The following is a 20468-nucleotide window of genomic DNA, read 5'->3' as shown; positions in this document are numbered from 1 at the left end:
ATGACCACATATGACTGGTTACAATGAAATGTTAATAACTATCCCTTTAAAAATGTATCCAAACCAGTTTAAACTGGTAGAAATTAAGATTCACTGCAAGACGTATTTAAGATGAACAATGGTTCTAATGGGGAGAAAATTTTGCTCTACAAGAAGCCAGGGATCATTCATTCAGTCAGACAACATATGATTCAACAGACTGTCACTTACAAGAGAGTTAATGCTTATTTAATTAATAGGAATGAACAAAAAATTCATTAGACATGGACAGGATTCATTAAGTTAAGAAAATATAGAATAAGCCATAGGAAGGAGAGAGTTATTCCAAACCCACTAGAAGACTTTAAAGGGAAAATCTGCTGTAAGACCAACATGCGCTATCCTGAATAATGATGGAATTCCTGCCAGTATCATGAAGAATCAACAAAAAGGCATGAGTGACTGGTTTAACCAAAGTAAATGAAGACTGCTTCTTCTTCTACTTGTTCAGTTATGCCTTATAGGAATGTAATTATTTTGTGCTAGTCAATGATGGAGAATATCTATCAGTAGTGATTAAATGTCAGTTAATTACAGTGCAAATAACAGCTTGGAATGTCTGATAGCCAAACACTAGTGGGAAAGGTAAGCTATAGAAAGCACTCAATATTTTCCCCCTGAGAATTTTGTGTTGCTTGCTGTTTGCATAAATTGACAACACATAGTTGGTCAGACAGCTCTTTGGTTTGATCTCATGACAATTTTTGTACTCTTAAAACTCCCACTTGGAAAAGTTTGAATGACTGGCTAATAAGTAAGCTGAGCATCACATATCAACGCGAGCACAGAACTACAGTTCTATTTTAAGTCAGTCCCAAGTTGCATTTCATGACAGCCATGTCAAATTCCAGACAACCCTGTGCTTTTAATTTGGTTCTTTCAGCAGCAACATCCTTGTATCAACCTGAGGCATGTTACTGAATTATTTTTAAAGAAAACATTATTAACAAATGAGTTAGCTATATTTAAGGGCATAATTAAACTAGTTCTGTTCTGTTATTATTTAATTAGAAACAGAATTTGTGTATTTTTATATCAAAGTGTACAACGTATATAAACTATAAATTAATCATTAAAATAATAAAAATGAAAACAGGTGACAACATAATGAGGAGAAAAAAGAGAAACAATGCTGTATATCTTTCTGATATCTGTAACAATTGCATGTGATTTGCTTTAGCTTACTTGATACAACTTTCCATGTCCATTTCAGTAACGTTGTGATTTTTATAATTATTAGCTTTCACCTGAGTAAAAATATTCTCAGATACACGTCATGGTAATCATAATCATTCTATTTAAATTAAAATACTTATTAGCAAAATTCTTTTAAAATTTCTTCAAACAGAGGCTACACCATAACAGAGTATAGTGCCTATCTTCATGTCTTCATCAGTTATTTAAGGACTGTTAATAGTTTTGAAAATTCCTTTTATAGAAAGTCTAAAAAAATAAGAGTAAATTCCTTTCATTACAAGGACCATGAAGTCATCTTCAATGAATTCTTATTTCATTCTTAATTCTTACTACCTGTAATTTTAAAACCAGTTGATTTTATACTTTAATAACTTGTTTCCTTTAAAGATGAAGTCATACTAACATTTGATTCTTTGTTTAAGAGACTAAAAATTCATCTTCTGAAAACAAGTTATTTCTGGAAGTAAAGCAAACATTTAAATTTAGTATTGGGTATTAAAAAGGTATGGCCTTTTTCTCCAGGCCTGTGAATGAGGAAATATAGCAATATTTGACAAACTGACTTATTAAAAACAAAACAAAAAAAGCCCCAAACAACCAACAACAGATATATGCAATAAGGAGTTTGAAGATTCAATCACAAAATAGGTTTGTCAATTGGTTTTGCAGTGTATTTTAAAGTTTTAGATTCTATTTTATTTCGGTATTGCATAAATTCTGAATAACTTAAATATAAAATGTAAAATTTGAGAAGGATTTTTCTATACTACTAATATTGATAAGTATCTTATTGGTTCTCCAGTCCTTTTTAGAATCCATAATCAAAATATCAAATTAAGTGTGGTGTGACTTGAATTTTTGAGGCTTGTGGGTCTTCTGTTCCTAGAAGATAAGAGCTCAAAGAAAAGCTGCAAAGAGAAACGCTTTTAAATTTGGAAAGGAACTAATAAAGCCAGTCAAAAATAACAAGCAGTTCTGCACACAAGAGTGTATTTATTCCCAACAAACCTCTTAATTAATGAAGTTACAATTTTTTAGGGATTGTTTAAACAAGACACAGAGAAATACTGGGACATTCAAACTAAACAAACTGCATTACAGAAAGCATTATAGGTATAACACTTTAGTTGCTAGAACTATTTTTAGAAAGGAGCAAAAAGGCATTACTGGGAAACAAGATGTGGTAAAACTAAGTCACTGCAGTAACACAAAGTAGAAAGTGGAATGCTAGTACCAAAAAAGATGAGACCAGAAAATGGGCCCTTTACAATTATGTAAATAAGCAGTAACTGCAATACTTGCATAAAGCCCTGGAATTCTAAAAGCAAAGAAAATTTCTCTTATTTCTAATCATAATCAGGCAGAGCCTGTCAATATCATTTCCTGGTCCTGCTCAGACAACGATAAACAACAGCAAAAAGATAAGGAATTACTGTTTAAAGGCTTAGATTTTTATTGTTGTTGTTACTATTCTTCAGACTTCTTCGCTGCCCTTAACATTTCTCATCTTCAGACCAGATACAATTCACTTCTTTTCTCAGGATGAAAATGTGCTAATAATGCACTGGTAGATGAAGCAGTAACATTTTTGTCTAATTTTTATAACTCAGAAACAGAAGGAAGTTGAGTTAATCTAAATTCCTGTATAAAAATAGAATTTAATAGGTAACACTTTGCTACGGAGTATTATGCAGACTGATAAATGTAGAGACATTTGTGTATTTGAATCTTGACCCCTGAACAATTCTAAAATTATTGCACAGCACTACTCCAGCAAGACCTTTCAGTTAACTCACTTCAAGGTATATAATGATCAGGTTGTCCCAGAAGAATCTGAATTATTTTTCAGTTTTTGGTGTGTTGATTTACTTTGAAATGTTAGAAGATTAATAAAAAAAGCAACAACAAAAACAAAAAATGTAGTTCTGTGAAAGATTCATCAATATAGAATTTATACAGCATTTAGCATGTGTAGTTCTCTACTTGAGATGCTAGGCAAGAGACATAAGAGCTCAAGAAATGCAGCTATAAAAAAGCACAGCTACGAGAGGTAGTAGAAAAGACCAAACTCTATTAATAAATAACACCATAACATAAATTAAAATGAAATTTCCGAAGAAAACAGAATTCTTGGCAGAAATAAAATTATACAGTTCAGCATATTGGACAGAGACTTAAAAAAAAAAAAAAACAACAAAAAACCCCCCCCAAAAAACAAACAACCAACAACAATAAAAAAAACAAACCTACTGTGCAATCCTGAGTTAACGCACAGAAGTCTATTACCATTTTAACATCAAAATCACTGCTACAATATTCAAAATCTAAGATAAAACTTGTTTTCTAAAATCTAAGAAAATATTTATTTAATGCTGCTGTAAATGTTAATGATGCTGGAAAATGAGTTGGAGCCTTTGTAGCTAAAAAAACCAAAGAACATCATTTCTAATCACTGCCTACCAAAACTGCCATTATAATTCCTAAAGCTTCTGAAATAAAATGGGACTTTCCCTCCAAGTGCAATTCCATGCTGTGATTTCCACAATATCTGGAAAACAAGCAGCATGTTTCTCTAATAGAGGAATGGAAGATATTTCAAGTGCATGAATAGGAATAATAAGAGACAGAAATAACCCAGGAAAATAACCCTGGAATTGTTAACCCTGACCTGAATCAGCTGGCTGGGCTACAATTCAAGTTCTGCACTGCACCCACACTGTTGAAAAAAAAAAATAATATATATATATATATACACAATAGGATAGTGCTAAGTTGGGGAGCCAGACTTAAATCAATACAATGTGTAGTTATGTTTAAGCAGTATCTGCTGCATTTTGTACGTGAAGCAGACAGTGCTCAATTCATTTTGTTTTCAGCTTGTGTGTGTACGCTGATCAAAACCCCATCCCAAAGACAAAATTAACAATTCCATAACAGCATTTCCTGTAACGCTAATCATTACAAGAAAACAGGATTACAGAAATCAAGAAAAATGCATGACACTATTTCCACATATGCACATTTTGCAACTGAAACTACAGTTAATTGCATTCCCTGACTAATGTTGATACTGAAGATGTGAGATCATTCAGCTTATTTTATATGACTTGATAAACTCAAAGCAGGGCTCCTATTAACTGTTGAAACTAAGAATACTGTCATCAGGCCAATGATTCTTATGTCCTTGTTCTCAAAGCTTGAAAGCCCTGATAAAATGTATTTCTGAATATTTTTATTTCAGTAACTTTTGCTTGTGTGAAACTGCATATACTATTAAAGGCAAAAATAATCTAAATTTTCATTGTCCTACATAACAGAACACCTCTTTTTATATATTATTCTTATGGTACACTTAACACTATTTTGATTCTGTATAATGAACATGTTATTATACATAACTGTTTCCTTAGCTTGCTAAATATCTTGCATTACATGAGGAACTGTGAGAAACCTCATGCATAAAAGCCTTCAGAATATTTAATCACCACAGAGCACATTCGATATTTCGTCTTCTATGTGGCTTTTCACTGAATCTTGGTGTGACAACATCTGACATTACAGCAATCATTCACTCAAAGAACATGTAAGAACTTGTTATGCGTCAAAAAATAACTACAAAACAAATGCTGATATAAGTATCCTATACTCAGAGACTTTCTACAGCTCTTACAGAAGGATATCTAATTCTCAAATGTGTAGCATATTCTTTCTTTAAAAAAAAAAAAAAAAGAAAAAAAAGTGGAAGGTGAGTTTCACAAACTAACAATGTGCAGTGGAATTAATTGACTTTTATTTATGTTACAATCACATATCAACGCCTGACAAAATATTTAATTTAATATCATCGCACAACTTGCCAAAAATAAAAATTAATTATCAATGAGAGGCAGACAGCCAGCCTGATTAAAAAGACTGCTTTATTAGCTGACTAGAGGTGCACAATCTTATGGATAGTGTTTACTTATAATACCAGTAATGTCACCAAATTTTTACAAAGAACAAGATTTAGCTACATATGAGACTTTGGTGCATGTTTTTCTTAAAAAAAGAAAAAGAAAAGAAAAAGATGATGTGAAACATCAACATAAGACATTAACAGGTTAATTTAGCCTGTCCTAAGTTTGTCAGAGAATATTCTATTTCCATGGAAAATCTCTGTGCATTAAATTATGCAAATAAGTTAGGAAAAGTAATTTAGAATAGGGAGAAGCAGTTCCACAGCTACAAGCTGTGTAATTAGATCTGTACTTCACAGTTCAAAGCTAGCTCTGGTATACATAGCTCTAGTGCTAAAAGCATCTGCTGCTACTCTCTGAAAACCAAAGCTTTTAAATGACAAAAATATAGGACAGGAAAAGACAAATGTCTCCAGCCAGGTTATCTCCCCAGAATTTTCTTCAAGCATTAAACAAATAAACCATTCCCGCCTAAGTTTTCATTTAATATTCACCACAACGCTTGCATTCCCCTAGTGCTGCATGTTCTAAGTTGTAATTCCCCTGAAACATGTTTGTAAGTTACTGTAGCAATGAAAAGTATGTTAGTCTGAATACCCACGAGGTCTAATACTTCTGTGTTATCAGGAACACACAACTAGACACTACCAGAACTTGCCACATATTATCTTATACGAGAATGAAAAAACACACCGTGTGTATACAAACCAAAAAGTGTCTAAAATTAGTTAAGAAATTTATAATCAGATACCTGAAAGTCAGAAACCCTTTCTTCTGCCTTGGACAATAACAATAATTTTTCCAACTGAGAAATGTCACTTTCATAACAGCATTCTCTATAGCAGCTCCTAAATGGTGTATTTAACTTTTAAAAGAAACACACTGACTCTCTGAGGCACTTTACCATGTTGCCATTAGAGCGCTGGTCACACTAATGCAAGTAAAAGAATAAATACCTAATTTTAGCTTTAAGACATTATTTTGTTTTACCCAGCTAAGTCTTTAAAAAATATTCATTTATTTGTATCCAATTCTTGACTACTACTGAAAATGAACACCTAGGGACAATGATTGGCAGATCAATTTATCCATCCATTTTTTCCCTGAAGAACAGAATCAAATCTCCCCCAAAGCTTTTGCAAAACTCAATTCATAATGAAGTTTCTTCACTTCTCCCCAAGGAATACTGACTACCTCGGTTAAAAACGACATCCTTAGCACTAGCACTTCACTAAATAGAACCAGCACCTAGAAAGCTAAATACAATTCACTAATGCTTAGCCTATTTCTAAGAAATAATAAAACTGTTTACCATTTGCGTTGTGATTTCTTCTCAACAGTTCAAATTTTTAGTGTCTAACAGCTACAGAATGAAAAGCATACTTCATGCAAACCATTAATGAGAACAACACAGAAGGTTCTCTAGTAGCTCTTGATCAAAAGCATTCACCACAAAACCAGAATAGCTTGATTACCAGTTCCAAATGAAGGCACAACAGTTTGTAAGTATAATTCCCCTTTCCCCTTGGTGACATAACAATAGTTCATGACGATCACTATTCAGAATTAGTAACTTAATGGAGTAAAGTATATGAAAAAAAAAATGTTATAAGGTAATCCATACTGAAGTTTAAAAAGTTTAATGTACAAATCTTGTATTATAGCAGATTTTTCTATTTTCCATAGTGAAGTTTTTTCAAATATTAATAAAGAACAAAGAAAAACTGAATGAGCTATGCCACTTACCAAGGCAACAGAAACTGAAATTAGTTCATTTTTATTAAATCTTAGATTTAAGAGAAATACTGATTTAACCTTTATGTGAATTAAGATCTATTACAATACAGAAAATGGAAGGGCTACTAAACTGCTTAAAAACTAGGTGTAAATGAGATATTCTGTGTACTGTTCATATAGAAAATGAATTCTTCTTGACAACTTGAAAGCAGACTGCATTTACTCATCATGACAAAGTAAATCATTTACATCAGAATTTCATTCCCACTCTAGAGTTCAAGAACACTCAAAAAATTCAGCAGGAGTAGCTGCTAAAAAAACCCTAGTTTTTTAAAAAACTACCACTCAAGGCTATGGTTAAAAGAGGTTTTTTTTTGGACCAAGAAAGTTCTACAGTAAGCCACAAGCATTAAGTACTATAACATAAAAACCCTACACTGAAAAAGCAGACTGTATATGCAACATCACTGATGAAAGGATACATTTTGATAAAAAGTATTTAAGCATATGAAACATATTGATTCCACCTTCAAAGATATAGAACAGTAACATATTCTTTGTTTATGTCTGTTGATTGGTTTTTGGTTGATTTGGAATTTTAAAGTTACTATTAAAGTGAATTTCTTTAAAATTTCCAAACGCTAGTATTTATGATCTAGCTTTATATTTTGATTTACATTGAACGATCAGTTATGGAGTCAGCGATAATCGATAGATTTCTTTATACTAACGAAAATCCTTTCAGAACAATTTAACAGGATCTACGCTATCTTTGATTTGTAGCTTTATTCAAATATATTTAAATTGTAGGTTCAAAAACTCAGTTCACATTAATTTTATTTCCACGCATTTCAGGGTAAGTTATTTTAACTTAATTAGATTTATATAGTAATTGATTAGTCCCCATACCAAAACTACAAACAAAAACAAGTCAAAGGTAGAAGAAGGTGAAAGATGAACTTTGTTACCTTAATGCACTAAGTATAGAAATGCCTAACATATGTTCCAAAACATATGGCAGTTCTGGAAAACAGTATGAAGAGTTAACCTTACAGAATGCAGAGCAAAAATGTACATAATGAAAACTGAAATAGAATGTAAATTATTTGCTAAGAGAAACAAACAATATTTTACTGACTCCTACAGGTAGTAGAAATTATTTTGGATTTTAATTGACAGGATAGAAATAGAAATAGCAATAGCAAGATCTATTCTTGCATAGAAAATTAAGCAAGAACAGCTAGTCCATTACCATGCAAATATATGTCATTAGGCAGCTAACAATTGCATTTTTACAGATGCCAATGGACTTGAATGACAATTGTTATTCAAAATTGTGCACAGATTTTCACTGCATCACTTTTAAGCAAAACAAGACCATGCAAGAATTTCTTTCAAGCATTTCCTTTTGTCCTGGCCTGACATCAGGTGTTCTAACTTCACAACATACACACGTTTCTATGTTTCTTCCTTATAATAAATTCTACTTTTGTCAACAATCACCTTAGAAAAAGAGTTGTAAAGCCTATCCTTTCATGTTTCCAAAACTATATTTACTTAAATATACACTGTGCAAGAATAACCCAGAAGCCAGTAGTAGTATACGAATTCTACTCAGGAAACGAACAAAGCGGATCCTGGATACCTATTCTCATACTTTATACTTATGCAAATAAAGAGTAAATTATTAAGGCAATTTCTATTCCTTCTGGTTTTGTAAGAGCCAATAATACAAATAAATCTAATAAACAGTTAAAGAACAGAACAGTCAGGTATTCTAGCTTATTGTTTGTCAGTGTTGTTTAAAAGTATACTGCTATACAAAACCTTTTCCCCCCTATGCCTAACAATAGGTTTTCTAAATCAGAGAAACAACTTCAAGTATTAAGCAATGTTTTTCACACAAAGCTTAATAAAGTTACGAAGAATTTAAATGATGCAGCACTTTATGAACAATAGTAAACCGACTGAATAAATAGATGTACTTCATAAGCCCTACTTTATATACCTAGATCGTCTTAAGGTGTTATATCCTAAATAAGAAAATTTTAAATACCTCATGATTAATGATGTGACAGCATATATGACCATAACATATTCTGGAATTATTTGTTCATGAATTACAAAGAAACTATCAACACCAAAGAGTTATGTATGTAAGAAATGTCCTGTTCTGGAAAGTATCATATCATAGTATCATAGTCTCATGCGGGTTGGAAGGGACCTTAGAGATCATTGAGTCCAACCCCCTGGGATTCGAGCCTCCTGTGTAGCAGAGCGGCACTTCTACCACTTGCGCCACAGGGGGGATTCGAACCCAGGGGCTCCGGTTTTGCAACACGGTATTCCTACCACCTGCGCCACCGGGGCACATAAAAGTGAAATCAAGTTTAAAATCTAAATGAATTTTCTGATGTCTATTAGCATACTAGTATATATATCTATATTTGTTTTTATTTCCCATTCTCAGTGACTCCTCCAAAAAATATATTTTCCACAGCATCCTGTATTTCAAATTAAAACACTAATGGAATTTCTATGGGATTCTCTGGTGACACCTCTTTAAAAGTCCATGATAGTCACCATGTCTTGGTGGAGAGTAGTTATTTGGTTACATTTTGAATAATTTAAAAAAAACTGATGATAATTAGGATGCTTGTTAGTTGATACTGTCTGTTACATTAAACACACAGATTTCTTCAAGGACTAAAGTAAGCATGGATTTTCAAAAGCTTCAGACCACTGCCTATCTTAAACATTTCTTCTTCAGTATTATTTATCCTTGTCATTAAACTCTTTCTGAAGAAAAATACAGAGTTAATAGGAATACACAGACCTTACTTCTGACAATCTTCTAGACCGCTAATAGTCTGCAGCCCTGTGTTTGAAACAGAGCTGTTAACCTAGAACTGGTAAAACTTACAACATGAGGCTGCAAGAATGATCTAACTATATTACAGCTGCAACTGGATGGACAGAACTGGTAATTTCCAAGTTGAACATCTGTAACTTAACACGCATATCATCCATAAAAGACAAGATAGTCAGGACAGTCAATTGTAGAGTAATTACATGGCATTTCTTTTGAATATAATTTTAGGCTTCAAGAAATTACTCACTTGGAATCAAATTTGATTTTTATGATTCATTAATATCAGAATAATAGAAATTCTAAATAAGAGCAATTGCTACCTTGGGCAGTTGTATTGCAAATACAGATATCACCATGTAGCTGCGAGATTATAGATATGTACCAAATAATTTGTGAACTCATAACTATTGGAAGGAAAATATATTTGTGCCTTTGGTCTTTGTAAATTCATAGTGAACATCTGAGTACAAATATACAGACAATTTACTATGTTAATAGCAAAAATCAGCAGGAGGCACACAAATACATCATGCAAACATTTAGAAGACTATCAGATTAAAGAACTAAGGGTTATCGTGTGCATAACTTGTTACAGCATCCATTTCCAGCCATTTTTCAGCCGTTCATACAGGCAACTGACACGGTAGTAAATGTTTTAAGCCAAAGAGATTTGACTAGAAAATATAATGGAAAAATAATACGTACATCTTATTTGACAATACCATGAAACATCTGGTACATAAAATTTTTGAAGGGTGCCATCTACATAGCTAGCACACCAAATGAGGATTTTTAATTAAAGTAAGATAAGTTTAATCTATTTGGGCATAAGGTTATAGTAACAATCATATCTTTAAAATTGCAAAAGGCAGTTATCATGGAGTGCATAAATAAATGATGCAGCTGCAGAACATAAAAGTCCCTAGATTAGTTGATCTGTTATTAAATTAAAGAAAAAGAAAAAAAGGGGAAAAAAAAAAAGGGAAAAGAAAATTGGCATCTGGATGAGGAGCTACGAGATATGGTTTGGTAGCTTGTGGTAGCAATGGTAATGGGAGGACAGTTGGACTAGATGATCCTGTAGGTCCTTTCCAATCTTGTGATTCTATGATTCTACAAAATCGCACATTCTAATGGTCTCCGATTATGCTTAGACTACAAAGGAAACTCTACAGAAAATGATCTCAAGGATCCAAGGCTTCACGAAGTCACCTGACATCAAAATAATATATAAAGAGAATAGCCATAATCTTGCCTGACCACCTTAGCACTTCACACTTACCTATGTCTGCATATATATTGTATATGCAAATAAACTGTACCTGTAGTAGAAGTAATCTGTATAGTTATAAACCCACAAAAACTCAGACATAAATGAACTTTTTTAGTCTATTAAATGGAAGTCCAAAAACTAATTAGATAAATAAAATTTTTTAATAAATCCAGTACCTTTACAGAATTATTTGTCCAAAGCGAGCTATATACACTAGAAGACTAAGACAAGCTTAATTTTCAAGATACTAAGTTCCTGAGAGGCCTCTAAAAAGCAATATTTTATTAAATCTTATCTTAGGACATAGCTATAAAAGCATTGTCAACAGTTGTAGTAACCAAGCTTATGAAACTTTTATCTTCGAATGGCTTCTGCAACCAAATAACAGTTGGAAATGTGATAATAAAGAAATTTAATCCATCATTTTTACAGATGAAATTAATAACTGTCAAATTCAGTTCTGACAATTTAATATAATAGATTTAGAATAATTACTCAGTCTTTCTTTTTTGGCTTAAGATAGCATTTCAAGAAAAATAAGTTGACATTCCTCAGTACTGCGAAGTTAAAGTCAATTATTAGAAAAAGAGAACAATTACAAACAGTAATTCTTTTATATGCAATAAACAGCACATAAACAGTTTTCACTATATAAATTCAAGCATAATCTGGTTTTGACCTGCAATATTGGCAATATCAATTTGAAAGCATAAAGTATTAATAATTTGTGCAAAACAAATAGACTTTTTTCTACGATTTTTAAAAGTACATAGATAGTATCTCAAAATTATTTTAAATGAACTAAATGCAGGACAGTGGTATAGAACATTTATGCAAATTCTGAATAATACAGCAAGTTTTATGTCTACAAAACTGCACACTAACCATAAATTAATTAAGAATTTATCATGTATCATAGCTGCATTATGCACTTAAAAAAACCCCACATTTTATTTTATAAGATACGTAGCAAAGATGCCATAGGTACTCATATCAGATGCACTTGCCACAATACTGTGAAAAATGGCAACAGTAAAATGATAACTGAGACAGAAGCCAGCAAAGCCTAAGAAACTTGTTCAAAGTAGAAGAGCAAAAGCTCAGGCACTGACAAGAAAGTAATTGGGGAAAAAAAACAAATAAAACGAAACAAAAAAACAACACACCATTCTTCAAAAGACTGTTAACAACAGTGGAATGAAACAAGCAGAAATTCGGTAGGGTGAAGAACACCACACAGAGTGCATCAAGAATGGATGGCTCTGTCTATGTTCTTTGTTTTTTGGTTTTTGTTTTTTTGTTTTGTTTTGTTTTGTTTTGTTTGTTTTGTTTTTTGTTTTTGTGGGGTTTTTTTTGTTTGTTTGTTTTTTTAATGCTTTCCTCCACATTTTCAGTCTCAGCAGTAAAGTTTCTATCATTTTAATACTAAATTCATCTTTCTACTGCTTCACAATTCCTACAGGCTGCTGACACGAGTTAATTAAAGCTATGGCACAAATATGTAGTAAAACTACATATTTATGTTATGATGAGCCTTCCAATAGGTATTTTCTGTTGCAAAAATTCACAGTCTCTGAAAATGACAACCTAGGCATCTTTGGCCAGCACAAAAGCTCTTTCTCGAAAACTGAAACTATTTCTTGTATAACTACGATAACTACTCACTACTGAAGTACTGACACCTTGTCATGGTGCAAGCCTCAAATGCTTGCACAGGCAGCCAGGTGAGTGAGAACCACAGTAAGATTTCAGTGCTTCCACTGAACAGCTAGTTTTTGTTATGAACTGAAAATATCAAGTTCAGTAAGAAAAAACTTTCAAGGAGTTTCACTGAGAACCAGAGTTAAAACAGATATGATATCATCTGAGAATTGCACAGAAAATTATCAAAAGCAGAAAATGAAACACCTGTTTTCTTAAAAATGAGCAAAAATTTTCAGTAGATGGGAGAACGCCAAAGGTGCTCCAAGATGGAAACTGTAATAAACAACTAAAATGGCAAATTAGCAAAGCACATTAGGTAAGGAACCCAGACTAACACTCAGATGACTGTAGCTGAAGAGAAACTGGGGTAACAGAGTACTGAAGTTTAGTGAGAAAACAAATCAAAACAGAGAGGAAAGCAAGATGCCAAGAGTAAATGCAAGAGACCTGCTGAAACCACATTAAGGGTAATCAGAACATACAACTTCTTTTGAAGGTTTACGTAGAATCAAAAAGAATCAGCTATGGAAAAAAGAAGAAGAAAAGCCTGCAGAAACAGAAGAAATGAGTATTTTGGGGAATGTGTCAAAAGCATGAGGGGCATTGAGAAGCACTTTCTCTGAAATCTTTCAAGGAATTTCAGCAACTCTCATTCTAATTTATCATTAAAAAATAAATCTTAAGTAATTTCAGGTTCTTAGAGGCTCTTCATCTTAAAAATTAAAGTGAAAGGTCATTATCAATTAATAATATTAATAGCAAAATGTTTAAGAGGTGATGGAACAATGAGAGAAACATATGATCAACAGTCTCTTTGCATGCATGGCAGTGAGATGAAAGAGCAGAAGGTCAATAACAGCAGAATATATACTAGAAGTGAGCCAATAAAGCAACAGAGATGGCCAGAGTCAAGAAGAGTTATTTCCCTCAGACATTATCTTAAAAAAACTGAGCCTTGGGAAGTGCAACAATTTAATATTTTTTGGAGAATGCAATATAGTGTAGTTAAAATCATATGTTTCTGTGTTGAAAAAAGACATCTTATAAACATTATGTTATTCCTCAACACTCCTAAAAGCATGGTATTATTTCTCAAAGCATACAATGACAAGGGTTATTTCCAACTCATACATTGTGAAGATAAGGACAGTGAGACATGCATTGTTTGAAACTGGAGAGCAATGCAATATTTCACTTTATATAAAAAAAGATGATGCTGATACATATCATATTCAGTCCCTGCCTTTGCTGACCTTGTGAGGTTTTCTGCAGGCTGCCTCAGAAAGGTGCTACTCACTCCCCAGAACTCTCTAGCATTAGACATCCTTCTAACAGGTCTGTAAAATGTTAAGAACCTTTTTCAGCTCTGTAGCTATAATCAGCTGAGGGAATGATAATTTTTGATGAGGCGATCTTTGAGTGAATGGTATCCTTCAGTTATTCTAGAAAAACACTGGCAGAAACCCTCTAATCGAGTATAGGGTCACATTCTCTGATAAACAGTGTGCATTGTCACTTTTCCCCACTCTATTTAAAGGATCGTTGGTTTACTAAGAGCTAGAAATACAATTCCAAAAGTGCAAATCACTTCAAGAGGATCTAACATACCTGTAGAATATATGAAAATAGAAACTTAAAAAATTGACATTAAAATATTCACCAGATTTTACCAAGCACAGAAGGACACTGAAAAAAAGAATTACAATCAAATCTCACTTAACACATTCTTAAGAGTTAGGACTTCACAGGGAAATATCCTAATGAAGATCCACATTGTTGGTAAGCCTACAAAAAGAGCACACTGACATAAAAAACACCTGGAAACCGTTTCTGATATTCTTAAGTCACCACAAAGTGTTTCTCTAACAAAATCCCCAGAAAACTCTGTAGGGCAAGCCATTTATCATTACATCTTTTGTCAAGTTGAACAAGAGGAGAGTTGTGCTATACGACAAATGTTACAGCTTCAGTTGCATTGGGTAATTCAAAGTGAAGCCTACAAATGAGGTATCTCATTAGTTTGAGCAGATGGATCAAAATTAAAGGCTGAATCACCAACTCTTAATTTCCCAGTAGCCAGGAAGAGCATAAAGTCTTGCAGAGTATGACTGTTGAAAAATCAACATAAAAAGATCCTCTCCATCTGTTAAAACACATGTCTGTAAAATGCAGCTACCTCCTACCACCCTTAGTCTTAAAACATGAAAACACACATCTATTATAACACATGGACATATCACTTCAGACAAGCCTCAGAATATAAGACAGAGTCACATCAGCATGACTTACATACAACTGAATGATTCCTTTTCAGCATGTAAGAATTCTTGCAAAATGAGAAAACAGAACAGGATGTAAACAAAAAACTACTGAATTTTATTTAAAAAATTCAAAAAAATAGTAAAAGTCTTAAGAGAGACAGTATTGATGGCTACTATAGAGTGCACACGAACTCATGGAACATGAGAAAATATATTTTTCTCTGATTCTGGCATTTCTTTCTTGCAAGAAGATAGAATATATTGATAAAGATATAATACTTAGCTTTTTAGTTCTCTTGAGCAATGATAATGAGATCTGCGCCTGTCACACATTACTGCCTCAGTAGTTACAAAATTTCAACCATTTCTTGAATTCCATATAGAAAAACAACTGCTGTGGATTTTTTTATTTTTATTTTTTTTTAATATACTGAAGGAGATGGTATGCACCTCATGAAGTTCAGAAAGGTTCATGGTCCTGTTCATGGGTCATGGAAATCTTGAGCACAAATACAGACTGAGTGGAGAACAGACTGAGAGTGGCCTTGGAGGTGTTGATTAATTAGAAGCTCAACATGATCTGTCTGTGTTGAAACAGAGTGTTATGGTAAACAGCTCTATGTCTAGGTGGATGTTGGTGACAAGTAGGATCTGTCTTGGGACCAGCTCTTTATCACTGCATGTTTAGCAGTGACCTAGATATCAGGCTGGAGTGCACTGCTGGCAGCTTTGCAGATGACACAAAGCTAAGCAGTGCAGTCAGTATGACAGAAGGAAAGGATATCATCCAAAGGATCCTGGTTAAGCTTGAAAAGTGAGCCCATGTGAATTTAATGAGGTGCAAGCAAGCCCTAGTGTGAAGAGTTACACTTGGGTTGGGGCAATCCCAAACATAATGATAGACTGGGAGAACTCACTGAGAGCAGCCCTGCCATGAAGGACCTGGGGAGTCTTGGTGAATGAAAAGCATGACGTGAGTCAGTAGTGTGCACTCTCAGCACAGAAGGCCAACTGTATTCAGGGATGTTTTAAAGGAGAGGTGGCCAGTAGGGAAAAAGAGGTGAATGTACCTTTCTATTCTGCTCTCACTAAGCCCCATGTGTAGTACTGTATTCAGGCTTGGGTCCCCACAACAAGAAAAACACAGAGCTGCTGGATTGGGCCCAGAGCATGGCCAAAAAAACAATCAATAGGCTGGAGCTCCTCTCCTATGAGGGAAGGTTGAGGGAGCTGGGGTTGTTCAGTCTGGAGAAGAGAGGCTCCAGAGAGACCATATGCAGTCTTCCTGTACTTAAAAGGCGCTTATGAACAGCAGGAAGGCTGACTTTTTACACAGGCAGATAGTGACAGGAGAAGGAAGCATGATTTTAAACTAAAAGAGGGGAGATTTAGGTTAGATGTTAAGAAGAAATTCTTTACTCAGAGTATGGTGAAGCACTGGATCAGGCTGCCACAGAAACCATGGGTGTCTTATCCTTGGATGTGTCCAAGGCTAGGCTGAACTGGGCTTTGAGTGATCTGATCTAGTCAAAAGTATCCCTGCAGGGGGGCACAGGGTTGGAACCGGATGGTTTTCAAGGTCCCTTCCAACAGAAAGAATTCTATAATTCTGCAGTTTTTCTTAGAAGAATATTTAGAAACAGACAATTTTGTTAAAAAGCAAAGAAACTTTACACATAACAAAATTTAAACAAGCACAAGTTTAAAGGACAACTTAAAAAAAAAAAAAAAAAACAACAACCCCAAAGCAACTAGGAAAGGTTACAGGACAGGATGGTAACAGACTACAGTAAAACTGGACACAAGACATAGATTTCTAAAGACTAGGTAAATCAGAAAAAGGTGATTACTTCATAATATCACATCCTATTTGCAAAATTATTTGAAGACTCTATGGAAAACCTTCCCAGTGCAGTATTCATCCCTCACTATGGAGCAGGTATTTCTATGCGGATGTATCTGGCTGCAATATTTTTATTTTTTTTTCTAAAGAAACAAACAACTGCAGTTGGTATAATGGACAGATAATGAGCATACTCATTAAGAGAAAAAAAAACCTCATTTTTTCTATACGATTCAATATTAAAAATTATAATTAGTTGCATTACACAATGAGCTGACATGCTTAGTTCTGTATTGTCAAAGATTGCATACCAGTGTCATAATTTCAGGATACGAGTGATAGTTTTGTATGTGTAAAGACAAATATGCTTTCAATAATGTGAAAAAAAACACCACAACAAAACCAACAAAAAACTCCAATTTAATTGGCTGGTACATGAATGTGTAAGAGTTCTGTAACATAGCTCAAATGTTGTTCCTTCTTGATATATACATTTGTTCTTGATGCAATTGCTCTAAATTATCATTAAATATTACTCTAACTTTTTCAAATGCCACATCTGCATTTTTTTTTTACTGAATTCAGCTTGCGTGCATATATTCAGCATATTTAAATATATTTTTACACTGAATTATCATCAAAGAACAACATTTGTACTGAATTTTTGCTGCCAGCAAGCTATAGTGTATTCATCAATGTAAGCGGCATATTTACCACAGGGTATTTATACTCAGTATGTAACGTACTCAGAACAAACATTTTCAAGCAAAGAAAATGCCTAACATTCACAATCAAGTGAATCAAATCAACCAAACCATTCTGAAATCAAACAGGTTTTTATACAATAGAAGACAATTACACTTCTGTTATCTCTGAAAATACACTGATTATTTGGTTGTTGACTTGAAATGTAATTTTCAGAAGGTGAGATCAATTACTGTCTCAGGTAATGAAACTGTAACACTACAGAGACTAAACTTTTTTACTTGACCTCTTTCAGCTGTAGCACACCCCTTAAAACAGTCATGCATTCAATTTTTCAGGAACTAAAACTATCCTCTAGGTGAGCTGTGCTAAGGACAAAACATAATCTGCAAGAATTAAATAAATTAATAGTTATTTTCCCCTCAGTATTAAGAGAAGAGGGGGGAAGAAAGGTCAAGTAAATATTCTGAAAGAGCATACAACTCCTGGTGCTGGAATGTAAGAAATGTTAATTATTTAGACATACTGACTTTAATAAACTGCTACTTACCGGTTCTCCTATAGCAATACAAAAAACATTAGAAGTAAAATACAAGCACCTAAATCTACCTCGGTGTAAGGAATTTGGTTAGAGATGTATACAACAGACCATGAGGAAAAAATAAACTGAAGTTTCTTTAGTGCTGCCAACAAATTTTGTTAATCTTCCTTCAGGCAAGTATCAGTATTTTCATATAAAATCTCGGTCATTTCATTAAAACGTTATTGAATATAGCACCAGTAGCAGACAGTAACAACAGAAGGTAAGTGGAACAATGATGAGCAGCCAGAGGGAGCAGGATGACTAAGCCGTTGCTGAAGATTTTTTTCCAAAAACTCATAAATCAACTGCTCAAATTTTAAAACAACACACTAATCTGAAATTTCTGTGAAAGAGGAAAAATGTGCAGTTCTTAGTGCCACTGTTTGTAAGTTTCCTTCTTTTATGCACAGATTCAAAGAATCATGAAATCACAGGAGTTTGAAAGGACCTTTGGAGATCATCTGATCTAACCCCCCTGCTAAAGTAAGTTCCCTACAGTAAGGTTGCAAAGGAAAGTGTCCAGGCAGGTTTCAAATATCTCCAGAGCAGGATACTCCACAATATCCCCGGGCAACCTGTTCCAGTGCTCTGTAACCCTCAAAGTAATGAAGCTTTTTTCTCATGTTCGTATGGAAATTCCTGTGTTCCAGTTTGCGGCTATTGCCCTTTGTCCCATTGTTGGGCAAGACCGAAAGAAAAAAAGCTTAGTTCCATCCATTTGACATTTTGAACATGTTTTATAAGCCTAAGATTCTCAATTACTTAGCGAAAAGATTCTTCATACTAGAAGTTGTTCCAGCTCTGAACATGTGCCATACCTGTCACAACTTCTGCCTCTCACAATGCTACATTTGCAAAAACCTAACAAAAAGAGAGACACTGTGTGGTGTGATATATGAGCACAATTACAGAATAATAAGTTATTCAGGCACATGAGATAAGCCCGCCATCCTGGTGCAAAGGAATGTCAGATTTGAAAATTCACTGCAAAAACCATTACTGAAGAGCAAACTGAAAGATTACCTCCTTTAAGAAAACAAAAACAAAATCAAGGATATTTCAAATGACAGACATTAAGCCCTTGTGTACCGTGTCTTGAACAATGCAACAACTCTTACTCCTTTCTCTCTAACAGAATACACTAGAACTGGAAAGTTAATGAGAACAGATGAGAATAATAAATACGTGCTGCATTTTATTTTTTATACCACTGAAATCTCCAAGTGGAGAAGAAATCTCCACTGAAGTCCTCCAAGTACCAACCTTCTTTGCTTTGTTGTTTTAAACAGGAAATATAAATATGCATTAAATTACTTTGAAAGATATATACAAGGACCTGTCCACCTTTGATACAAACCAAGATCTCTCAGCCTGTCTCAATTTTCTTTCATGCCAATTCTATAAATGTTGTCAAGATTAAAGACCTTTGAAGTGGAGTAGCCCAAAAAATAAAAAGAAAATAAAAAGCAAAAAATATTTTATACAACTATAATGATCAAAACTAATTTCTTTATATGTGTTCTGCATGCAAATTAAAGCAAAAAAATACATACCTGGTGACCAGCCATTATTTGCTTCAGCACATTTTCATAACATACTTCATCCATATGATACAGCTGCTGCACCTGAAAAGTAAACATCATGCCTTATATTAAAATGTTTTAATCTTTACATATGTTCTATTTCATGTAATGCAAATAATACTGACCTGTGAAAAAAAAAGCATCATAATAAAATTTTCACTATACTGATCTTCATTACTAACAATACTTTATTGTTAATAATAATAATTCACAAATAGGTCATGAAAATAAGCAGACAAAATACAAAAAAGGACAGTGGATAAATGCTTATGTGACTCGGTTATTTTTTTTTAATGATTAAAGGGTGGCAATCCAGTTATGTTCTTTATGTGTTCCATAGATAAGAAATCATACCATTACTGGATACTGATGGAATAATCCATTCAGTACACTACCAAACTTCAAATATTTTCATTTTGTACTGCATAAATACAGCTTTTACTTTGCAGATCTTCAAGTCCATGCAATCACTAGTTCCTAGCTTTTTGTCACAGAAAAAAGAACTCTAATAACAGTTAAATCAGATGTGTGAGAAAGTGGGAGTACCACATACAGAAATTCCAACTATGGATATATAAAGTGTTTCAGATTCTGTTATCTAGAATAGCTGAAAGTTGTAAAAACACAGCTTTAAGAGCTTTTCTGGGAAGGAGAAAATGTTCATATTTGCTTTAATGCATGAATAATAGTAAAAACATGAGAAAGATGACAATGT

At 33.5% G+C, this 20468-nt stretch overlaps 1 protein-coding gene across 2 annotated transcripts in view; it reads right to left on the bottom strand.

Annotated features, from left to right (window-relative positions):
- Positions 1-20468, bottom strand: part of ASCC3 (activating signal cointegrator 1 complex subunit 3) — a 247601-nt gene that overhangs the window by 125861 nt on the left and 101272 nt on the right. For both annotated transcript variants that reach the window (XM_015858848.1, XM_015858850.1), the window contains exon 13: positions 19724-19795. In XM_015858848.1, the coding sequence (XP_015714334.1) occupies positions 19724-19795 (72 nt within the window). The remainder of the gene's footprint in view (positions 1-19723; positions 19796-20468) is intronic.

This window comes from Coturnix japonica, chromosome 3, assembly GCF_001577835.2.
Source record: "Coturnix japonica isolate 7356 chromosome 3, Coturnix japonica 2.1, whole genome shotgun sequence".
Lineage (NCBI taxonomy): Eukaryota > Metazoa > Chordata > Aves > Galliformes > Phasianidae > Coturnix > Coturnix japonica.
The sequence above is the reverse complement of the archived record's forward strand: the minus strand, read 5'-3'. Positions and strand labels throughout refer to the sequence as shown.